The sequence below is a fragment of the Argiope bruennichi genome, chromosome 8 (assembly GCF_947563725.1).
Source record: "Argiope bruennichi chromosome 8, qqArgBrue1.1, whole genome shotgun sequence".
Lineage (NCBI taxonomy): Eukaryota > Metazoa > Arthropoda > Arachnida > Araneae > Araneidae > Argiope > Argiope bruennichi.
This window is the reverse complement of record NC_079158.1, coordinates 11,132,662-11,157,359: the sequence shown is the minus strand read 5'-3', so window position 1 is coordinate 11,157,359 and position 24,698 is coordinate 11,132,662. Positions and strand designations below refer to the sequence as shown.

Genomic DNA, 24,698 nt, shown 5'->3' with positions numbered 1-24,698 from the left:
TTTGTGCTTGACTTTGCATATATTCCGTTTACTGCTGGCGCCATCTATTGTTAGAATATAGAACTAAAGTCAACAATTTTATAAAATGACATAAATATTTAATTCAAATTTTTCAGAAAATGGTTTACTCCAATAAAGAAATTAAATAAATAGTTTTGAAAAAAAAATCAAATTTAAGAAGTAAGCTGATAATTAATTCAGTCACACGTTACTTAAATTAGTAAATTAAGTATTAATTACAATTAAGTTATTTTATATTTAATATTTAAGTAATAATTTTTAATTAATAATATGATTGAAATAACAGATAGTTGGAACAAATATATAAAAATAACAATTGCAAAATTATTTGTTATTCAAAAAATCGTGGATTATGCATCTCTAAACCACTGCCGGGCAAAGAATTTTTCTATTCCCCGCTACTAAAGCATGTCTGTAACTGTATCTCTAAAATATTGATGTGAACAACCGGATGTATGTGAAGTGTTGCGGTTGTTGTTGACATTATTAGTTTTTTTAAGTTTACTAAACAAAATGCTTTTAACATCTCTATGCTCTCTATGAAAATGGCTATTTGATAAAACAAAATAATTTTAAGACGTCTTCTTTTCTTTAGAATCTTTTAAAAGCATGGTATGAAATGTGTTTCATGTATCATTTTAATATGTTTTATCCTTCTAGTGAGGAAATTTTGAATCAGCTGTATAAAGTTTTATGAGTGATGCTTTATCATTTTTGCATGCATATTTTTATTTCTCTTTTAACGTGTAATTTTTCAAAAAGATGATTTATTATAATTTTCATGTTAACTTCTTTTATTTAATTTAGTAATTTCATGATTCAGATTTAGTTAACTCTTTTTTAAAGCAAAGAAGTTTAGATAAATGTACTTTTATGACTAATAAGGAAACAGAAAAGGGATCAATTTAAAGTGAGTTTTGTGTAAAAAGAAAGAATCATATATTATTATAGTTTGTGTTGCACGTCATGGAAGGGATTGTGTCATTTAGTAATGTTTCTCAAAAACCAAATGAAAGAGTAGTTTGTTATCAATGGAATTCATTCTGTAGAAATTCGCAATCTCTTTATGACAAGGAAATAAATTTTAAATATGAAGTTTAGCTATTTTTATGTATAAAATATATTCATAGTTAATTTTTCTATTATAAATGCTTCTATAATTATTTTTTGATGGTTTGATTTTAGCTTGTAAAATTATTTGCATTTGTTACTATTTAATTTGTTCAGCTGATTATTTTTGGTGCTTTCAATAAATAGTTTTGTGTTATAATTTTTCTGAATAATATATATTTATGCATTTTTTTTTCATGTGGTCTTTTATTTAGATAACATAATTTTAATTACTTTTACATTTTGCTTAAGTGAATGTTTATAGTTGCAGTTCAGTTCAATCCTCAAACATTTCATGCTTTATTTGCGTAAACATTTTTTCCCCCTTCAAATACCATAATTCAAAAAATTGTCTACATATTTAAATATATATAGAAATTTTAAAACTCAATATTACTGAAATAGACAAACCAAGTTATAACCAATTCCTGCTCAAAAAAAAAAAAAAAAAAAAAAAAAAAAAAAGCAAATTACTATAAAAGAAAAAGAATGAAATTTAAAAGAAATATATATGAACTTTTGAATTTATGTGTAGTATTTATTTGCTTCTTATTTATCTATTTTATTTGTTGAATATAAAAAAGAAAATTCCTTAGTTTAAAATTTCTTAGTTAGTTATATCTTTATTGTTGTTATGAATCTATCATGCATTCATTTGCACATTAGGCTCAAAAGAATGAATTTAAAGGAAAACCATCATCTTCTTTTCTCTTACTATATGATCCCATACATATATTCCATATGGCTAGAAATTGTCATGCGGAAGTCTACATATATGAAACAACTAAAGAAATCTGGAAGAAAATAAGAGCCGAGTTTAAAAGCATAGCCCATGTGATTAAAGCACAGGAAAATATAATCTGGTTTTTAATACCAATTCTTGTAATTAAGGGTACAAGGTTGAAACAAACAAGTCCCGTCTTTATTACTTGGAGGCAGATCATGCAAGTAACAGAAGTAGATTATATACACCATACAAAATAGTAAAATACTTAAAAATATAGGGGTAAAATTTGGTACTTGTGTATTAACTGCATACTGTTGGCAAACATTTGTTATGAAAGAGAGCTAATTAACATGCAGTGGAATTTCCCATGGTCCTTGAAAATACCTTGAATTTTATTTTGCTGTATTTGGAGTCTGGAGGAAGTACTTGATTTTTGCTAGATTTTGAAAGATAAGTGAAATTTGTTAACAATTTTTATTCAATTCGCAGACCAACAAAAAGAAATTCTATTTTTAAAATTTTGCTCTACAATTTCAAATCACATTATATTAGTCAGTATTTCAAAAAAAAAAAAAGGGGGGGGCGGAGAAAAAAATCATATTTGAAATTAATATTTTGTCTCAATTATTAATTGTGAATGCTGTTTTGATTACCATTACTCTTTGGAACATTACTATTTATTTATTTGTTTGTTTTTAAACAAGTCATTTGGAAGGATTTTTTTTATTAAATTTTATCTTCACCACTTTTTCTGATAATTATCATTCCATCTGAAATAGTTTTTGAATATGATTTTTTTCCTTCAGTCCACAAATTTGTTCAGATAGTATACTTATAGTCTTTTTTCGATAAAGGCAAATCCTTCAAAAAGTGAAGCAGATATCAATCTAAAATTTGTATTATACATTTTCTTCTGTTTAACACATTTTTAAATGCAATTACAAAATTTCCACTCAAATTTTTAAAAAAGTTATTTTTTCAAATTTAAGTTTAAAAAAAAAATTGTTCCTGGAATATAATTAAGCTATCTTAACATTTGGAAGCTCATTGTGTAGGCATTTGTAATATCTATATATTTTCAATTTAGATTCTTCTCAGATTAAAAATCTTTTATTTGAAGATGGAAACAAATATTCTGACTTTCTCAATCCATCCACACCACTCCTATTCTGATAATATATTCAGATGCATGTGTCCAAGAGCCAACACAACAACTTAAACTAATAAAATATTTGTTATGGATTTTTACCCCATATTTTGAAACTTTTCCCAACAGTTTCATTGGATTATTTGGGTTTTTTCCCTTGGGAATTCGACCAAAAGTAAAGGGGTATTTATATAAGATAATTATCGATCTCCAATCTTTACTCTCTCTGTAGTTTGAAGTAAGGGGAAATGAGTTGCAGTAAGTAAGATTTTCATACAATTAAGGAATTTTTAGTAGTTCTAGTAACTGTAGATAATATTATACCTTAGTTCCAGAACTGAAATGATCTTTGAAGTGTGGGAAATGTTGTTATTCATATAGCTCTTGCTAAAATGTATTTATATTTAGTATTGTTCCATACATTTAGGGTGTTCTGTTTAAGAGTTTATCTCATCTAAATGTATATAATCTAATAATGAGCATTCTACCAAATCCTTGAAATAGAGCAAATGGATTTGCATTTTCTGTTATAAAATGAAATAATAAATTAAGAGGTTGAAACTAGGTTCAATTTAATGGGCCATTCCATAGCAATGGCATTTTACATGATTTTCATGTCATATGGAAAAACTGGATTTTAGAAAGATTTTGCTTATATTGATGAATATTCTATCATCTCATCACGCAATTGATTTATTGAATGATGAAATGCAAAAAGAATTTTCAGTTTTGTTAATAAATGTGGGTATTTGTAGCTTGCATGGGATTTTGAACCTCTTTATCTTACATGTATTATCTATCCTAAAGTTCTCCAATAAGAATAGAGCATTATACTTCAAATTATTTAAAAGAATGAGAAAATTCTTTGAAACTTTTGTAGAACCAGTTATCAGTTACTGTTGAAAGAATAATTGAAATGAGGAATAATCTGGCATTATAAGTCAGAAAGAGCAATTTATAATACAAAAGTTTAATTGCAACAAAGATCTTATATATCAGACAGAGATTTTTCTCCTCATTGACCAAAATTATCTAACCATTCTTCTATAGAGACTTTTCATTTTTATCACAGAATATGAAAAAGCTGGTCACTGGCCATTTAAAAATTTTCAGTGTCATGAAAATTTATGTTCCTAGCATAGTATTTCTTTGAATTTTCAAATAAAATTTTATATGTCAATATGGAGAAAGTTCTGACAGTATTCTTTGAGAGCAAAATTGTTAAGTTTCTAATTAGAATTTTTTCTTCCCCAGAAAAACAGGCTACAGATTTGAAACATGAATGTCAGGATTTAGTGTGTATTTCTAATCATAAAGTTTTAGATAATTTCGTTCTCAACTATATACTAGTATGAGTGTTCAGATCTAAAGAGAGTAGCCAAACAATAGCTATACTTATGACTATACATCATGTTATAGCAAGGTGGTTATAACAAGGTGAAAGCCATTCTTCTGTTATTATAAATTGCAAGGGTTTACAAGAAAAGGAGTGTGATTTTATTTTAATAAAAATAAAACAACTTTCTGAATGACATAACTTGCATTTCAGTAGAATTTAAATTTTGAAGTATCAAAAATTGAATTGACAAGTTTTTATTAAAATATTGAAAAGGACAGAAATCTTATCAGAAATCATAGGAAATAATTTTGTGATAATACAATCCTATGGTCAGACCATATTTGAAGGGAATTCTTCTTAAATAAAAATGTTAAGATTAAAAAATTAAAAGAAAGAAAAAATTGATATCCAAATTTGTTTTAACTGAATATAAAATAATACAGTGGAAAATCTCAAAAGAATTTATATATGCAGAAAAAATACTTGACCTAAATGGGTCAAAAAGCAGATAAACAAAGATTGCAAGACCTCAAGATGGTGAAAGTTATAAAAAAAGAAAACATTTCAGCTAATGATTTGAAATAAAAGAGGATAAATAAAAAAGGAAAAAAAAATTTCAGCTGTAGAAATCTGTGAACAAACTTGTTGGAAAGGCAGATAATGATAGATTTTCCTTGCATAACTAAAATGAAATAATTTTAGGAATTAAAGCTTTAACGGTAATTTAAAATATTTAAATGACACACTGTTTTCAGTTCATTTACTTTTATTTGATTTATCAATTTGTATTTGTTTCTTCATTTGTTTCTTCTTCATTCAGAACAAGGACTTGTTAAAAATAAAGAAATTCTTATGGAAATAACATTTTCTTATGAATTTTGTTAAAGCTAAAGTGAATATGTTCATCAAGTCGGCATCATGTTATAGTTTGCATGAAATTAGCAACTACTAATTACTGTTTGTGGCTAGAAGTAAAGAAAAACATTGTAATCTTGAAATCTACTTTGAGTTGCAAGTTTTAAACTTATTAAATGAAGATAAGCATGGCAAATCTTCTTAATTCTCTTCCTTTAAGCATTTAGATATAATCAAAAAAATAATAATGCATTTAAAAATTAATAGTGTAAATATTTTATTTAAATTTATTATTGGTTTTTCTACATCTGAAGTATGTGATTTTATGATCCTTGAATTTTCTAAAAAGGTCCTTGAAAAGTCCTCGAATTTTTTTTTTTTAATAAGAATGGGAACCCTGTGTAATTTTGAAGATTTTTTGGCAATAAATGGTTGACATGCAATTAATATATAAATATCTAAAATGTTTATAATATAAATGACTAAAAAATAAGAATTTTGTATTTTTGTTTAAAATACATTATTTTGGTTTCAAATAAAGCAGAAATTATTATTATTATTTCTCTGAGTAAGTAATCCTTTATTTAGATGTGCACTGACAGATTTATCAGTTTTAGATATGAAAAGAAATTGATTTACATCTTCAATTAATAATGTCGATTGCATTTAATTTTGATGGAGATGACTTAATGTTCTAATTAAAGAATAGATGAAACAAGAATTCAGTAATTGCATCTTATTTATATATATTTATTAATATATTTGTTTCATATCAACAGTTATTTTGATTAAATAGTTTGAGGCTAAAAAAATGATTTCATAATAGGTGTGGCTAGCAATTTTTATGACCCCTTATTTTGCAAATAGGACTTGTATTTGAAGCATTCTAACAGATCAAACTAGAACTTATTATTTTGGGTTCTGTTTTGGACAGAGCATGGTTTTCAATTTGCTATGATATCATACCTTGTTAATTCTTCATTGCAGATGAAAAATGGGATGATTTTAAACAATGGGTGCTAAAGATGATGAACTGTTCATATCTTCTGGAGACTGAGTACATTCCTACAATGGAAGAAGCAGTGACTGGTTAGTGATTTTTTTCCCCCCTTCCAAATGGTTATTAGCTTGATTTCAAATTCAATTATGGGAAGAAAAAAAAAAAAAAAAAAAAGAGATCAAACCTTTTTCTTTTGAGAAAATAAACCTTTGTTAGTAATAAGCTAAATTTTAGCTATATGTTTTTTGTCCAAATCCAAAGTATGTAAATAAAATAAATTGTTATAGTTTATCCATTAATAACAATTACAGTTTTGTAATGTTAATTAGTTAATACAATGTTAAATCAGTTTACATTTTTAAAAAGTATAGATTTTTATGAAAAATACTGGCACTTAATTCTTATCTTAAATAAATTTACAATATTCTATCATTATCCTAAAATATAGCTATTATTTTTTACTTTTATTCAAACTAAATTTTCCTTTCTTTTCTTTTTTAAACTGTATTTTGAATGAGTATTCATAACCTTTGTTTTAAAAGTTTTTAGATCATTTCTTAATTTAAAAGTTATAAAATTTTAACTCTTTGATTTTCATTCTTATTCATATGATCAGAGATATTTAATTTACAATCAGGATTTCTTAATACAACTTTGTGGTTAATTGGCTATTTGATTATTAATTAAAAAGCAGAATATATTAATAAATATAAGTACATAAGTGATTGCATTTGTTAGACTTTTTGGATTTTGTGCCATAAAAAAAAACTAACTTGAGTATGTTTTTCTGTATTGAATTTGTTTTATTAATGTTTACAATATATTGTTATTATAACAAATCAAAATGTATACAGTAATAAGCAGCTGCAGAGGAAATTTTAATATCTCTGTAATTTGATAACAAAATGATATGTAATAAGAATTATAAAATATTTAAAAAATATTTTATCTTATTTCAATTGCAGATTTAAGTATGATTTTTCCATAGGTTAATGAGGTACATTTATGATAATTTAAAACAAACAACCAAAATATATATATATATATTGAGAAAAAAATGTAGTATAACCTTCTTGAATGAATGTGTGTTTTGAGTTAAACCATTTGATCCACCATTATCAAACCATTTTTATCAAACTTGGAACATATACTTTGAAGGATGGGAATATGCACCTTGGATTGATTTTTTTTGAAATTTTAATCAGAATTTCAATTTATAAAAATGATAAACTTATAATATAATTATTTTATAAAATCTATAACATTTTGATGTTGTTTCCCTCTAATTTCTAAAAAATTAGAGCAAAAAAAAAGTACCATTTTAAAATCTAAATTATTTTTTCAATGCCAGTTTTTTACTTTGTAATTTTTTCTATTTTTTTTAAATTTAAAATATTTAAAGCATATTTTACATCAATTTATTTCATTGTTGATGTGAGATTCAAATCATTATAATTGTTATTAGTATTTTTTCATCTTGTCTTTTTGTCCCTTTATTAATGATGAAGATGTAATTTTTTTTTTTTTTTATTGAAGAACTTTAAGTGAAAGACATGCTTTTAATAAAAATTTTAAAAAAATGTTATGTTTATAATTAAACTTTAAGCTTATAATTAATTTCAGAATTCAGCAATAGTAACAAATTCCAGTATATCCAATTTTAAACGTTGTTGCTGTTTCCTGTGATATAATTGATATAGAGAGAAATTTAGGAAATATATAACGTAATGGAAAGAAGGTAGTAGTCTAAAATTGAATAAATTATACGGCTATAAAAATTTGTTTAAAATTATTTTGCTAAAGAAGAAGCCATTAAAACCAAATTACATAAAAATATTTAATGGAAATACTTAACAACCATTAATCTCACCAAGCAAAAAGCCACCAAAAATGCCTAGTTTTAAATAGTTCTTAAGATGATAAACAGGAATATTTTATATAAGATTAACAAACCTAGAAATGCAATTTCTAAAATGTATTAAAAAGTAATTTTTCAGTGCTTAATTCATGAAGTTATTTACTTTCCCTCCTTTACATTTACAAAAAAAAAAAAAAAAAAAAAAAAAAAAAAAAAGATTGAAGCTTTGTTTTAATTGAGTTGTGAAATTAAGAACCGTTTTTGATAAATAAGGACATAGAGACTAAAAACTAATTTTTAGTGTGCTTATAGAACAATTTATATAAATATTCTATATAAATAGAAACAATCTATATAAATATTTCTCTTATGCGGCTCCCAAAAACGTGTTATTTAGTTATAAGATTTGACAATACTGCATGCAAAATCATGTGATTTCTCTTTCAAAATGTAAACAAACAGGATCCTTCCTCATTTTGACTATTTACTTTTATTACATAAAACATGAATCACAGCTGTGTTAAATATTATTGAAACAATAAATGAAGACGAATTCAGTGAACAAATGAAAGTGTTGAAGAACATTCATAGAAAGATCCAGTCAGAATGAGCAAAATAAAAATATATATGTGTTAGTTTACAGAACCAGTTTTTAAACTACAATGCATCCCCAATTTTTGGCACCTATTAATTTTGTCCTTTGAAGTATAGCTAACCATTCAGAATGCTCTTTCAATATTGCTGAAATATGTGGTATCTTTTTTGTGAGAAAATGTATTCATTGAAGTTGATTGACATGAATAAATGAATCTTATTAATATTCTTTATATTTGGCAATTATATATATTTTATTAACATTATGACAATCAACTTTTATGAAATACCTCTTATCAAAACAAAAAAAGAATAAATTCAGTTTTCATTTTTAAACATCTCTGAATTATATATTTTAGCTTTCTAACATTTACATATATATCTAATATATTACATATATATCAATAAATTCTTTCTCATTAAATCTAAGCAATTTGTTTCCAGAGTTTTCTTTAGATAATCTAAAAATTTTTATCTCCTATATTTGAACTTTCATAATTTTCATTACTATTTCATTCTTTTTCTAAATAGGTTCAAAAATCAAGAAAAATACCTTTTTCATGGCCAATAAATTTAACTCAGTTATAATTTGAACAAAGGCATTATAAGCACATAAATTAAGCTCAACCATTTATTTATTTTACAATAACTGTGCTAGGACGCTGTGTCTTTATTGCTGCAAGCGAAGTGTGCAGGGTTTGCATAATACACCCTGGAAGATTGCATTTATATTTATATTTAAATGTGTTGAGTCTTCTGAGGATTGACAAGCACTAGCGATCAGGGGGAAAAGCTTTCTAGTTGACTAATTTTACATACTGATAAGTGCTATTCCAAGGCTCAAAACAATAATAAAAGTAGTATAAATTCCTGTTTGTTAGTTTCTCAGTACATTAATTAATTTATATAAATATTTTAATATTGTGATAATAAATTTTTAATAAATAATTTTTTGATGATTTAGAAAAATATTTCATATAGCTTTAGGAGAATTAAGCATAGGATTGGTGATCCTAGGAGGCATTGTGACTACTGGAATCTACTGCATATATATTGAAGAGTTGATTTACTTGTATCGCAACTGGCCAGTAAAGTTTTTTCTTCTGAAACTTGGATGCCTCAGTATATTTCCTGTAAGTAATTTATCATATATTATTTAACTATTTCAAACTTTTTAAAGGAATTTTAAAATGCATTTAATTCATTTAAACAATTGCATGACCGGGTGATTAGAAGATCGGAATACTTGGAATGGTCAGGGAATTCCAAGAAATTGGGAAAAGGCAGGGAAATTTATTTTAAAATAATTTTTTAAAAAAGATATTGATAATTGTTATTGTTGTCTACAATTAGCTGATCTTTTTTCATAAGTAGAATAGAACATCATTGGCAGCCAGTAAAAGTCATTTACTGAAATTGAAAGGGAAGCCATCGGCATTTTTACGCACAAGCTGACGGCAAAATATGTACATTTAAAGTTTCGAGGGATCGGGGGTTTCTTGTGTAGGGTCATCAGCACCAAAGTGCCTTCAATTCTAAAATATGCCTGATTTATTCTGCTTCTGCTGACTGATTTTGAAACCACTTTATTCATTACATGTCTTAATATTCTTTATCTTTTTTTTAAAACTTAATTCTTTCATTGCATTTTCTTACATAATTTATATTACCAGATAATTCCATAATATTATAATTTGTTGTTTTATTGTTTTTAGATCAAATCGCGATTGAGGCTCGGATTAACAGTCATTCTCTTAGTTAAAGTAATTTAGAAACAATAAAGGTGGTTATATTAAAATTCGAATTTGCAGTGGAGAAGAAAGGAAGAAAAATTAATCACCATAATTGTTATTGTAATTGTTACTATTACAGCCAGAAAACTAAAATTAAAATTGTTTTTTAAAACAAATATATGCAGAGAAATAAATTTATTTTATCAATATATCTACATATCTTAAATTGTCTGAATAATAATATATAATATTTTCTCAAAATAAGGCTTTTATGCTTTGCTAATTTTTATTACAAATCATATATAGTAGTATATTTTCAGAATGTCTTTTATATATATATATGTTTATTTATTCAGCACAAAATAAACTATATTTACTCAAACTTACTGGTAATTTATCAAAATTTAATTGTTATTAATGTAATTAATCTTATTTGTTTGAATTTGTAGAAGTAATTAATAAACAGACAGACAGATGTTTTAAGTCAATAAAGTGGTTGAGGTCAGGTAAGAAATGTTTAATGAATAAATATTTTTCAGTTTAAAATGAGCAGCAGTGTTTGCAATTAAAAGTATAACGAAAACAGTAAAATAATGTTCTGAAACATTGAATGTCTGCTTCTATACAATTGCTACCAACTATCTATTAGATGCTCTTTTCTTGTATTTTATATGTATCTATGTTGATATTTTATTATTCAATTATACTGTCTTGTAATAGGCATACTTGTTATTTTAATTGAGGTGGAATGTTTTTGATGGAAATGAGATTGTAAAAGTCATTTCTATCTTAAAAAAGAATGGAAATAGGATTTTTTATAATGGAAAGTTTTTAAGGAATTATGTCTTGTCCATACGTCATTTTTTTAAATTCCTTGTATTATTATGAGAAAAAATGTTTGTTTTTACTTTTGTAGCTTGTTGGCTCCTGCTTCTTCCTAAATCTTCTGATCCCTCGTGCTACAGAATACACAACTAATACAGTTATTTTGTGAGTATTTGTACTATTTTGAATTTTAATTGAATTCACTAACTTCTATAAAAAATAATAGTAATGATTTCTTGTGAGTAATTTCCCATTATTTCAAGCCGCAAATGATTTCATTTGATTATTTTGAGAACCATGATCTCATAATCTTATTTTGTGATGGGTGAATCCCTTAATTTGTATGTGCATGTCTATTGAAAAAGTTAATCAGGATCAAACATCCTTGTATTGATATAATATGTTCATGCATCAGTACTATTATCTAGCCACTGCTGGAAGCTATGATATTTATTTCAAAGCAGGAATTTAATCTAAATAAATTAATCAGATAAGTTTGTATTTAACTTTTAAAATGAATAAGTCATTAGTTGGGTAAAAAGTTAGTACCTGCTAGCAAGAAGAATTTTTAAGAACCTGTAACAGTAAATATCAGTTACTAGTTTTATAGAATATTTAGATTAAAATGAACTCATTTAAAGAGTTACGAATTGTTCTTTACTTGATTGTTAGTTTTTCATCAGTTAACTAATGTTTCTCTCATTTATGTGATTAATTAATTCTTTTTTATTAAAATGGGTTTTACACCCGGTCAGATACAAACCATCCAGTAAGATCTCACATGTGCTAGAACTGTGCAGTAGCAAGTACTTGTCCTGCTGAGACAAGAACTTGGTATAGACCGGTCTCTTAGTGCATGTGCAATCTTCCTTTTGCGCATGCGTGACTTATTGGAATCTTATAATTGGCTGAGTGTAAACTCACTTTTATTTTTACTTACTCATTTTATTATTCTAAAGACTAATGAACAATATTCTAAAACATTATATCTTTATTATTTTTGATTTCCTCTGTTGAACTAAACTCAACAAGTGTTAATATGATTCTTAAGTATCCTGTAATTTGTTACAAACTAGAAATATTTTTGTTGCTTTAAGTGTTTTGAATTTGAGTGTTTTTGTTTTTAATTTTTCTGCTTTGTAATATTTAATATAAACTTATAGATGTAAAGACAATATTATGATTAAGAAAATGTGTTTTAAAATAGAATTTCATTTCACTTCATGGCTAGGATTGAAAAAAAAAAGTCTGTTTTCAATTAGAAGCATGATGACTTGTAATTATTGTTCTGCCTTGCATATTTGAGTCTAAACTTGCACCTCAATATGTGTATTATTTATCAGACAACTTAAGTGTCCTTTTGAAAAGTCAGGGCAATGGAAGAACCAGGAAAACCCGAAAAATACAAGGAATGTAAAAATCATTTGAAAAACAGAGAAAATGCTGGGAAATTTGAAAATTTCCATAAAAACTGGGAAAGTACAGAGAATTAAAAAAAAAAAAAATCCATTCTAAAAAAATGTTGATCTCTGAACATTGAAAGAGTAAGCCATAACTTCAAAAATTTGGACATGAAGTTACTTTTACAAATTAAGATGGGTGGGCCAAATGTAAATTAAAAAATTTTAAAACTTAACAAAGAGGAATTTTTATGCAAAAATGTCTAAAATTTTAAATCTTGGTACTTGTGGACTACACATAATTCATTGAGAATTTCAGTATGATTATAAATCTACTGAATGGAAAGCAGATGTTATTTTAAGAAAAATGCATAGAGTATTTAAAGTTAGTCCAACTAGACATGCTGATTTCCTGGAAGTTACTGGTTCTTCTGAATTTTCATTGAAGTTTTGTTCTTTCCACTGGGTAGAAAATATCAGTGTTTGCAAAAGTAAAGATTTTTGACAACATTAAGAAGTGTATAGATTTCAATTAAAAAAAAAAAATCATTTCCTAGATCTGCTACAATTGATATTATTATAAATGCTTGTCAGGAAAAATTTATTCTAAAATTAGCTTTTTTTAAATAACTAATATTTTTCAGCCTTTTCTTTAAAAAAATCATATATCTGAACCAATTGTGCCTTTCTTAAATGAAAATCTTTTTTATATTTTTGTTTAACAGTTAATGAAAAACATTTTCAAAAGAGGCATAATCAAAGAAGAAAAAACATTAGATAATGAATTTTGATAGAGCCTGATGATCCAAAAAATCCAAGGCTGAGAAAAATCAATATTGGAATAATTACTTCAAGTTACTTAAAAACTGCATCTTGTTTAATCCACATTTTTGAAGAACTTTGCTTTATTCTCTCATTAAAAATATAATGCATTGATATCTCATTATAACTAGCACTTGAGTGCTGTTAGCATATTTCCTCTTAAATTGCATATACATACAAAAAAACACTGGAATTTTTTTTTGTGGATTTGAGTAGCAACCCTGAAAGTAATTTTAGAAAACTTTTCTTGGAAACTTAAAAAAACTAATTTAGTAATTTGCTTTTTGAATTTGTTGAAACTTTTTTCAATTCATTTCATTATTATAAAAGTAAAATGTTATCATATTTTCTATTTTCTTAATCAGATCCTTGCCAGCTCCATTAGTTTTGTTTTTCTGGGTTGTAATTGGATATGCATCAAAAGAACGGCATTTATTGGAAAGATTAGAAGACAAACTGATACCTCTTCAAGGTCCACCATGCTGTTGGTTTTGTTTGTGTTGTCCCAAATTACCATTTTCAAAGTGAGATTCTGTCTATACATTTTTCAAAGTTTAAATTTTAAAGAATGTGAATGAATGGCTTTTATTTGTTCCCCATCGTCATACTGAATTGTTAAAAGCTATTTTTTAATTCTTTATCAAAATATTTTTGTTTAGAGAATATTATCAAATTGACATTTTATTAATTATAAGAATTCTCTTGCAACATGTAATATTCTACATTAAATTATATTCTGTCAGTTCTAGAAGCATTTTTAAAACTTACAAAATACTTAATAGACATTGTGTGAAATTTTCAAGAACATTTATATTTAGACTGATATTCTCTTTCTTTTTTTCAGACAACGTTTCAAAGTAGTCAAAGCTTGTATATACCAGTTTTTTTTAACGCCAGTCATTTTATTTATTATTGCAACTGTCTGTTCAAAATATGGAGTATTTAAAGAATTAAAAGTAAGTTATTATCATTATATAGATGCATACTTATAAAAATTATATATATATATTTTACATTTTTTAAAATCCTTTTCTAAAATTTTTAATTTAATTTAACAGGAAAGAAAAGAAATTGATCTTAAATATTTCACACTATCTTTATATCAACATATTTCAATATCTTTAACTTGTGTTCTGTAAATTTTTATTATTTTATGAAATTTCTAACCAATGTTTAAATAAATTTTAAAGATAGTTCAGTGTTTTCAAAATGACCTATAAGATGAATTCATTATGTACTATTCATTTAAACAAAGTAAACAGATTTGGATTTTATACATAAATATGCAAATAAATATTATGCAGTTTATTTATTCAATTAATTCTAATTTACTTTATTTTATCTAGTGATGATGAATTATATAAGCCTCTAAATATAACTTTTTGTCTCAGTTTTGTATAAATTTATTTAAATTATATTTATTATGCTGACTCCAGAAATGTTATCCATTTTTGTGTATCTCATAAGTAATTTTTATTTGTAAAATTGAAAATTGCTACATGTTGCTCATATATACCATTAACAAAATTTTCATTATTTTAATAAACTTTACTTATAAAAAGTATTGAAAGAAAACAAATAAATAATTATGTATATATATATACCTGAAAAGGAATTAAATTATTAAAATTTGATAACTTTTCTTTTAAAGGAATGCTTTTGTTCTTTAGATTTTAAAATTGGTTCCATATTTCTTTTCAACCCATAACAAAATTCTGTCACTATATTCAATTCCACTGTCCTTGATATTGTTTTCTCAAGTTATTATAGTAATTATTATTTTGAAGAAATGTCTCTTCTTGCTTCTCATTCAAAGTTGCAAGATTTTCAGGAAAATGATCAAGATGAAAATACAAAAAGTGTATCCGTAAGCTCACTTCACAATCTAGTTTTTTCTATTATCATTATGCAATTAACACCCTTGCATTTTTTAAAAAAATTTCAGAGTGACATCTTTGGAACTTGGCTATGCTTTTTCGTAGATGGATTTCGTTCATTTTTTTCAAATGTTTGATCTTACATTAAGTCTTTATTTAACTGTGATGTGTTTTTTGTTTTAATTGTAATGAGTATGTAAAAATATCAATTAAATATCAAATGCAAATTGCAAATTACTAGGTAATTTAAAATTCTAAAAACAAAGCATTTTATATCATAATATTTTATACTAAATTCATTCAAAAGCCCTTTTTTTTGTGAAAATTTACTGGTAGATGGGAAAAAAGAAAAAAAAACAGATGTGATCAGTGTATTATTTTTTTGCATATTCCAGATTCATGCTGACCTTTGTCCTTAGTAAATTATTTGTTTTTAAAGCATGACTTATTAAACCATGAAATAAAGCTGCTGTACTGAAACTGCATGTTGCTTTTTTTAGTTCGATTGAAATATTGTATTTAATATTACTTTAGTCAGGAGAGGAAGAAATAAAATTATAAATAAAATAAAAACAATATATGCAGGCCAGTTAATGAAATTCATTCAGTAAATTATCATTTTGAAAGAAAAAAAAATTATTTGTATGATTGAATCTAAGTTTCAATAGCAATTAAAAATAGTCTGATGGAAAATACAATTTTATTTGTTAAATAGCTTGTTTATAGTGAATTTTATAGGTAGGTACAACTGACATTTATAATGCATCTTGTGCTATGGAGTCTTTGTTGTAATACATAAAATTATCTGATAATGTATCTTTTTCTGTTAGTGACTTTCATTATTGATTAGGAAATTCATCCTTTAGTTAAATCTAATTGTTGACTTAAGAGCTAGGTTGAAATTTTTTTTAGTTTCATTTACTAAACAAATTAAAGAATGAGCCTAAATGGGTTGTAAATATGTGATTATTTATTAGAGATAAGTCTGTCCAACCATATTTCTGAATCTAGTTTCTAATTAAAATATTTGAAAAATGATTTTGCTCTGTATTTTTAAAAAATGTATTCTCAAATTTAAAGAAACCCTTTAAAAATTTATTCTCATTGAATAGTACACTATTCAAATGAACTCTGTTGAGTAGTTTATGGTTCAAAATTAGAGAATTATTGTTTTGTCATGAGCAGTTTGCTCTCTAGAAATACCCTGCTTTGAAGAAGGGGGGAACAGTTTTGCATTTCATGAAATGAAAAATCATATCGAAATTATTTTAATTCAATTTCTCTTTCTTATTTATAATATTGGTTATTCTTCGGATATAGAAAAAAAAGAAAAAAGAAAGCAGCAAAAGATGTTATAAAAAATGTTGCAATGACCCAAAAGCCATTTTAAAATTTATATTCAACCAAGAGACATTAACATTTAAACGAAAACATTTATACATTTTTGAAGGCAACAACATATTTTCTGCAATTACATTATATTACAAATTCTGAAATAATGTAGATTATTTCTTTCTTGTATTCTATTTTTTTTTTGTTTGCAATAACTATTATTAAAAAATTATTTATTTTTATTGTATTATTGTTTAAATCATGTGTTAACACCTTTCTTCCTTGTGTTTAAAAAATTTATTGAGGAGATTAAACATAGCAATTTAATTTACAAAGGACTTTTCAAACATTTTATTTATAAATATAATTTATGCCCAGTTTTTGTAAATGATAATTTCCATTTTTTATCATTGATTATCTCAAAACATCTAATTATTCATTTATGGATCTTTTTGCAATTACGGAAGCAAGAATTTTTTTTTTTTAGTTTGCAAAAAAGATAATTTGTTGTTTCTTAAATCTTATTTCTTATGACTGAAAATTTGTTAATTCAAAATAATTACATTATATAATTAATAGCATTAATATGCATTATATAATTAATAGGATTTACATAATGCATATTTTGTTTATTAAATCTCAGTATTTTCTGAGCTCAATGCTGAATCTATTTGACAGTTTGTGCCAGATAATGCTGCTCCATATCTTGTGGGTCTGAACTTTGCCTCGTTTTTCATTGGAGTATATGGACTTGTTATTTTCATGAAGACCACTTCGAAACTCCTCCATGGGTTTCACATCCATGGTAAATTCCTCTCCTTGCAGCTGCAGTTTATTTTAGTACGCTTCCACTTCTTTACATTCGATACACTTGGAAGACTTGGATTCTTTCCTTGCCACCCACCAGTATCCTCATTGATGACAGCTCTTTGTAAGTTTCTTTCTTTTTTGTTACTAGTATGCAGAAGATGCTACAGTATATCTAGGCTAATTTAAAATTGGAAAGACCACACTAAATTTCAATTTATCTAAAAATAAAAATTCTTTTTGAGCTAAAAAGGACAGTAATTATTATTTTTTAATGTTTAACAATTTTGATATATAATGTATTAGAAATAATTAAATAGCTTAGTTGTAATAAATTAAATGACATAACTATGATCTTTTAAAAAGAAATTATGATTTTATAAATAATTTTAACAAATAAGTAATTAACAGTTCACTACAATTTGATAATAAAATTTTGAAATAAACATTTACAGTTAACAATTATGAATTATGAAGATTTTTTTTATGTGCGGATTTTTTAAATGCTTTTTTGATTGAAGAGATAAAGCAAGATAAAGTCAAAAACACAAAATGAGCACAAGCTTATGTAAGTAAGAAATATAGGATTATTTTTTAAACAGAAATATAAAAATATTTTTGGCAGTAATTTTTTTTTTTTTTTTAAGTTTTGGCCTCTAATGTGCCAATATAAATCAGAATTATAATTAATATTGGAATATTATGTTAATAGGAAATCAAGGGATTCAGAAAAAAAAATTAAATTTTAAAGTTAATCAAGTTTTATTGTATTTGAAATTTTAATTGTTCTTGCTTGATATCAAATGGGACCTGAATGAGATAACTTATAACAAAATTAAAGTTATGAAAAGTTTCCCATGACTTTCTTTTGCAATCTTCAATACTGAAGTGTACGAAAGAAATAATCTTGACTTAAAAAATTTCATACAAATTTGCTAAATAAATATTTTAAATTGAATATTGAATTCATGAATATAATTTTTTGTTCAATTTTAAGTTTAAATCATTTTTTTTTTGTGTGTAAAGGGAGCCTATAAAAATTCAATCCTATAAAATATCATAAATATAAAGAATTTATAAAATCATCACCCGAACCATCAAGTATTAGATAACACTTTAAAATTTGTAACTTTCTTGGATTTATGGTATGGCTGTGAATCAAATATCTCAAACCATGTTTTTACTTATAATTCAATGCAGAAATACTTGTAAAATTACAAAGGGCTGTAATTTCTACAATCGAATAAAGGACAAAAAAAAAAAAATATCATTATAAGAAATTAACATAAAATTTTGTTTTTGTATGCAATAATTGTTCATGTGAAATCTTAGTAACAAAGAGAACATCTATGAATTTGTCTACTTAACTACCATGTGAAAAATTCTATTATGTCTTCTTTCAATTTTGAATGCAAAGAAAATATTAAGGAGATAGTGGACTTTAAAATAAACAAACAAAAAAATTCTTTTTTTTTTATTGTTCATCACAGAAATATTCAACTAAATATATATATTCAATTAAATAGCAATAATAATAATAATAATATAAATAAAATAATATAGTTTAGTTGAATATAATACAGAAATTATATTCAACGAAAATATACTGTTCAGTAAAATGAACATTTGAAGAGTCGGGGGTGGGGGTGGGGATACATATTTATGATTTTTCTCAAAATGTCTTAATTAGAATTAAAAATCTTTGAAATATTTCAGGTGTTTTAGTTATTGAGGAAATTATTTAAAATTCATAATGAACATATTGGCTAAACATTAAAAGAAACGAGAGATGCATTTCATGTGTTGAGTTTTTTATTTTTTAGATATTTAAAAGGTAGTTTTAATCCAGAGGGGGAGAAAATTATGAAAATTCAGTGCATGTGCATAAAAATATTTCTAATAATATTTCATTGGAATTGTAAAATTTTATACAAAGTTTTGTTACAATAATTTTATATAGGAAAGTAAGGAAAAAAGAAATAATAGAAAAAAATTAAAGGCTCATGGGAATATATATATATATATATATTTATGCACACTTTAACAGGATGTCCCAAAAACATTGAAACATGGATTAATTCTTATACGAAATAAGTGGGCTAAGTTAGAATTAAAAATCAAAAAGTTCAAAGAAGTTCAAGAAAAGAAGTTCAAAATAAGGTATCAAGTAAGGCCATCTTAATAAAAAAAATTTCCCTTTAATTTTCCAAAAGTTACATTTTTTAAATTTTTATACAACAACATCATTACAAAAAATCACTCACTCGCATCTTTAAAATTGAGTGAGTTACATTTGATTGAAAATTGAATACGCTGTATTGGGATCATATACCAAAATAGAAATAAAATTTGTTATATATTATAAGAATATAAAATGTATAATGATGACTTCTGAAAATCCTTTTTGCCTGTGTAGGGCATATTTGTGGCACTGTCATATATTCTTAAGTTTTTATGTTCAGACTTCCATTTTTATTTGTAAAAATTAAATACCAAATAAATACATGCAAGTAATTTTTTTGTTAAATCTATCACAATTTTTCAAAATGACATTCTAACAAATTAATTCACAGACGATTTTCTGTCATCTAATTGTAATTTAGCTGCTTCAAATATTTGTTAAAATTTTCTTAAACTGCTTAGTGAAATGCAGACAATTTTCTTTTATCATAAACTCTTTCTTAAAAAAAAAAATGCATAAAAATAAATAGTCATTTATAGAATGTTATGAAATGTCTATCTATTTATATGCATAATTTTTTTCTATTATATGCATCAACCATAAGACAGCATAAAATGAAATTAAGAGCTGCATGCATCCTGCTACTCGCGTAGGTAGACCACTGTTTATCTGTTTATCTAAAAATTCCCACTATCAATTTGTATATGGCGCCAATTTTTGTCTAGAGGGGGTCGTATAAAATTTTTAAAAGTGCAGCTTTTTGAAAATTAATGTCTAAATTTATTTTATTAATTTCTATTAAACTATTTCTTATCTATTATTTTAATTTTATTTTACAATTTACATTGCCAACTTATCTCTATTGAGTAAAGAATTAAATTGTATTTCAATCTTTTTGGGACACTCTGTATATATATATATCATTTTAAAGATTTTTTAAAAGATATTTGATGTGTTTATATTTAATACATAAAAATAAGAAATTTCACTACCTTGCCTAATTAACAAAAATGTCTAATAGAGTCCACTATCCCCGGAAGATACGAAAAGTCATTTCATAAGATCTATGTGTCTAAATACATTTATGAATCTTACACATATGAATAGCTGTCAGCATAGTTCACATAGTGTGGTATATTGCATAGATATCTGTCATGTGATCAAGAGAAATCACATGGAGCCATTAGTGCAAATACAGACAAAACTTTTATCTTTAGTTAAATTACTTTCTGTAGAATCAATTTTTTTCTCCCAATTTTTATTGATGAGGAATTTATAGCCATTTGTTATCATTGCAGTTTTTTTTAATCACCTTACATTTATCAGAAAAATTGTTAACTTTTTTCTTACTTGTAGAAATACCTTACTTTTTTGTGTATTTTTTATTTTTAAGTACTATACTAAGAGAATGTTATCTCTCGCTCTGCTTTGTACCAGAGTAACTGCTGATGAACAATTAAGATTTTGCACCCTCTGTGTAATTTATCTTTCTCTTTTTTAATTACCAAACAAATAATTTAACTGACTTACTTTCTACTAGCAGTACTAGCATAGCGTTGTTCATGATATGATGAATGTTGGCAAAATTCAAAAACTGAAAAATCCTGTGACATAGTTTGCCAACTGTAACCACTAAACCTATTTCAACATTTTTTATTTTATATGAAAACTCATGACCTCTAGGTTTTTCATTGGTGTCTTTTGTTCCCCACTACTTCCCATTTTTTAACAAAATTGAAAAAACTTGTACTTTATATTAAATTTCCTAAGTAGAAAAAATGAATTGAATTCCCACAGAATCATTATACCAATTCAAAAATTCATTATTTCTTATCAATGCTCATGAATCATGGCAGATAAGTTATTAATGTTCTACCGACTTTCTCATGAGAAATATGAGCTCCTTCAAACATACCTCTTGCAATAGCATTTTAATGCATCCATATTTTTAAATCCAACTTATATTTAAAACTGAATGGAATATTGTCCCAGGCTTCCCATCGCTTCAAACAGGTAAATAATTGAAACTTACAAGCTGTTATCGAATGATAATTAACAAATTTGGCAAAATTGTATTCCCATGTAAATGTTTTTTTTTTTTAAATAATTTTTCATGATTTAAAATTTCTTGATATGGCAAATGACAAATCATTCTTATTGAAGAAGTTTGCTTTCTTCATTGGTTGGATTAGCGGGGGGGAAAATGATTCAATTCATAAGAAATGTTTTAGAAAAATCACTAAAAAATAAAATTAGAATTCTAGAAATGGTCAAATTAACTTCAAATTATTTCTGCAGTGCCTTTCAGTTATATACAGTTTGAAAAAAAGTGAAGATAATACTTTGTTATTAAAATGCCTGTTTTAAGATTTCCTGTAGCCTGCACTTATCAGTTAAGGAATTATATCGCTTTACCTACTTTGTAATGAAGAAAAAATATTGATGACGTAATGATTAAAACATTTCATATATTATTTGTTGAACGAATATTTTAATTTTTCTGGAAATTTTACATTAATTAAGGCTTTATTGTCTTATCTGTTTTTCAATTTTGAGGTTGAAAAAAAATTGATTCTTTTTAAAATGGGGGGGGGGGGGAGAGGGTCAAGTAAAAAAAAAAAAAACTTTGAAAGTCTCGTTTTGTAGTATTTAATTAATTAATTGGCTTATTTAATGCATATCAGTGCTTTTCCCATAGTAAAATTTCATATATATTATGTAAATTCTGTTTATGTGTTAATCTAATAAAGCATTTGATAATGTTTTCTTAATAATACTTATTAGTTTTTGAAGCATACTTTATCTTTAATGAATTTCTTGTATGCTTCAAACAAATGCTTATAAAATTGTTATTGCTGTTAAATTATTGAAAATTAAAATAACTTTTTTGGGTTAATTACTATAAATTTTGACTTGAAACAATAAAATATAGATGACAAAGAGTTAAATGGTTTCATTTAATTGCAAAATAAAAATTTCTTTTGCATTTCTATAATTTTGTTACAATTGTCAAAATTTTATAATTCTGATTTTCCTGAATTTTATAATTCTGATATTCCTGAAATATATGGTGAAGTAAAAGTAGAGCATTGTTATTTATATAATAAATTATTTCTTGTATCATTTATTGTTGCCATTATAGGTTCATCTCATTCTATATCATTTTCACACAGAAAACTGGTTTTAATCTAAATAACTTCTGATAGAACTTTTTATCAACTTATCTCTAATCTTTTTGTCTTTTGAAATCCCATTTTCAGTTCATAAGAACAGATTTCTATGTGTTTCATTTGAATTGTGATTTGTCAGAAATAAAAGAATATTCATACTTAATTTTATAATTTTGTATGTTTATTTCCAAATTGATCTTTGTTTAAAAAAATTTGAAATTGTCCTAAGAAAGTACAGTGCTTTTCTATGATTCTCTTTCTCTACAGAAAATGTTTTCTCTGTGAATTTTGAATTTTGTGTAAAAAGATTTATAAACAATTAAAATCTTATTATCCCCCTCCCCCTGCTGTGTTATATTATAGAAAGAATTGTGGCTTTCAATTGAACTTCTGAGTTTTACTCAAGATGTATCATGTAAAATAATTTCTGCATTCTTTTGCAGACATAAGAAGTGCCTTGCTTTTGGGAGAAGGCTTCATTTTGTCTGTGGTTGGAAGATTCTTTTTCCTTCATGCTCCTCCCCCTCACTTTGTGAGTGTAGTGGATACAACCCATTCGATCAATCAGAATGCATAAATGAAACAAGATATGTACAGATTTAATTTATTTTGCTGTGAAAGAGGTGAAGAATCTATTTAGTATATTTACATAATTTCAAATCTGTCCTTGTCAGTTTTTTTGTTCATTAATGAATATAGATATTAAATATCCAATTTATTTTCTAACTAGATATTGAAACTGAAATGCACTTATTATAAATATTTAAATTAATATCATGCCCAAATCAGTGATCTGAAGAGTTTGTAATGGGAAATGGGAATATCTTTGACAGTTGTCAAGGACTACTATTTATTATGAACAAGAATATGGATTTTATGATTAATATATGAATTATTATCTGAATTATATGGTTATTAGTATTATTTTTATAGACATTTTTTATATTTACTGTGATTGCTTTTATCAATTTTAATGCATTTTTATTTATTTTTAAAAGTGCATTTTATTTTATGTAACATATATTTAAATTTATTATTTATTACATATGTTTTTGATTTTTATATGTGAGAAAAATATCATATACATAATTCCATTAACAATTATTCAGTATTTACATCCTTTTTAAGCATTCCTAATTCCATTATTTAACTGTGATGAAGAGAGATGTAAATTTTGTTTATTGAGTAAGCTTACAGTAAGTTTAGATTTACTCCAAAGTTTACAGTACTAGCATTATTTTGAAATATAATAATTTAATCCACATTAAGTCTTTATATTTTTGTTATTATAGTTTGAAATTACTGTTATATTTTATGTTGATATTTTAAATATTTCTGATATCATTTAGATCAAAATATTGATATTTAATAGAAATCTTTCATGTATAAAAAAAGTACATTGCTTTCAAATGTAGGTTATATTTGAAAAAAAGAATGCCTCATCATTAAAGTTCTTCAAATATAAAAATAAATCTTTAGTTTAAAGAATAATTTGATTCTATATTAATATTTTAATTGCAAATGTAAAAATTTGATTTCCAGTTAAGAAAAATTTTATCTGATTACTAATCCTTTGGACTAATTTTGATGCATTTTCTATTTTTGAAAGCTCAATGGCTATCAATAAATCGAAATAATTATATTTTTGGTGCATTTATCTTTAAAATCGAAATATCATTCATGTGAAGCTTTATTGAAAATTTAGTGTCTGTTTGACTCTATTCAAAACTGTTTGCATTTTTATAATTGCATTAGTTTTATAATTTTCATTTATTGAAATACAAACAAAGATTGTGTAAATTGCATTTTGCATACAAATTGTTAGTTTGATGTAAAACTAATTGCAGTTTTCATAGATAATTTATTTGATTTAGCTGACTTAATTTAATTTAGTTATCT

General features: G+C 25.0%; 1 protein-coding gene across 2 annotated transcripts; it reads left to right on the top strand.

The window, feature by feature from the left end:
- Positions 1 to 463: 463 nt before the first annotated feature.
- Positions 464 to 24,024, top strand: LOC129981587 (organic solute transporter subunit alpha-like). Of its 2 annotated transcripts, none has more exons than XM_056092488.1 (8): positions 464 to 633; positions 6,187 to 6,288; positions 9,633 to 9,784; positions 11,301 to 11,374; positions 13,797 to 13,955; positions 14,276 to 14,387; positions 17,319 to 17,571; positions 23,243 to 24,024. In XM_056092488.1, the coding sequence occupies exons 2-8, from the start codon at positions 6,225 to 6,227 to the stop codon at positions 23,374 to 23,376; spliced, it is 948 nt and encodes a 315-aa protein (XP_055948463.1). In that variant the 5' UTR covers positions 464 to 633; positions 6,187 to 6,224; the 3' UTR covers positions 23,377 to 24,024. The 2 variants fall into 2 exon arrangements, with proteins under 2 accessions (XP_055948463.1, XP_055948464.1); XM_056092489.1 differs by lacking the exon at positions 464 to 633 and adding an exon at positions 649 to 931.
- Positions 24,025 to 24,698: the final 674 nt, after the last annotated feature.

Coding starts and splice junctions, on each gene's coding strand:
- LOC129981587 (XM_056092488.1), top strand. CDS start 6,225: ATGATGAACTGTTCATATCTTCTGGAGACTGAGTACATTCCTACAATG. Junction 13,956..14,275: donor CCCAAATTACCATTTTCAAA/GTGAGATTCTGT, acceptor TCTTTTTTTCAG/ACAACGTTTCAAAGTAGTCA. Junction 14,388..17,318: donor GAGTATTTAAAGAATTAAAA/GTAAGTTATTAT, acceptor TCTATTTGACAG/TTTGTGCCAGATAATGCTGC.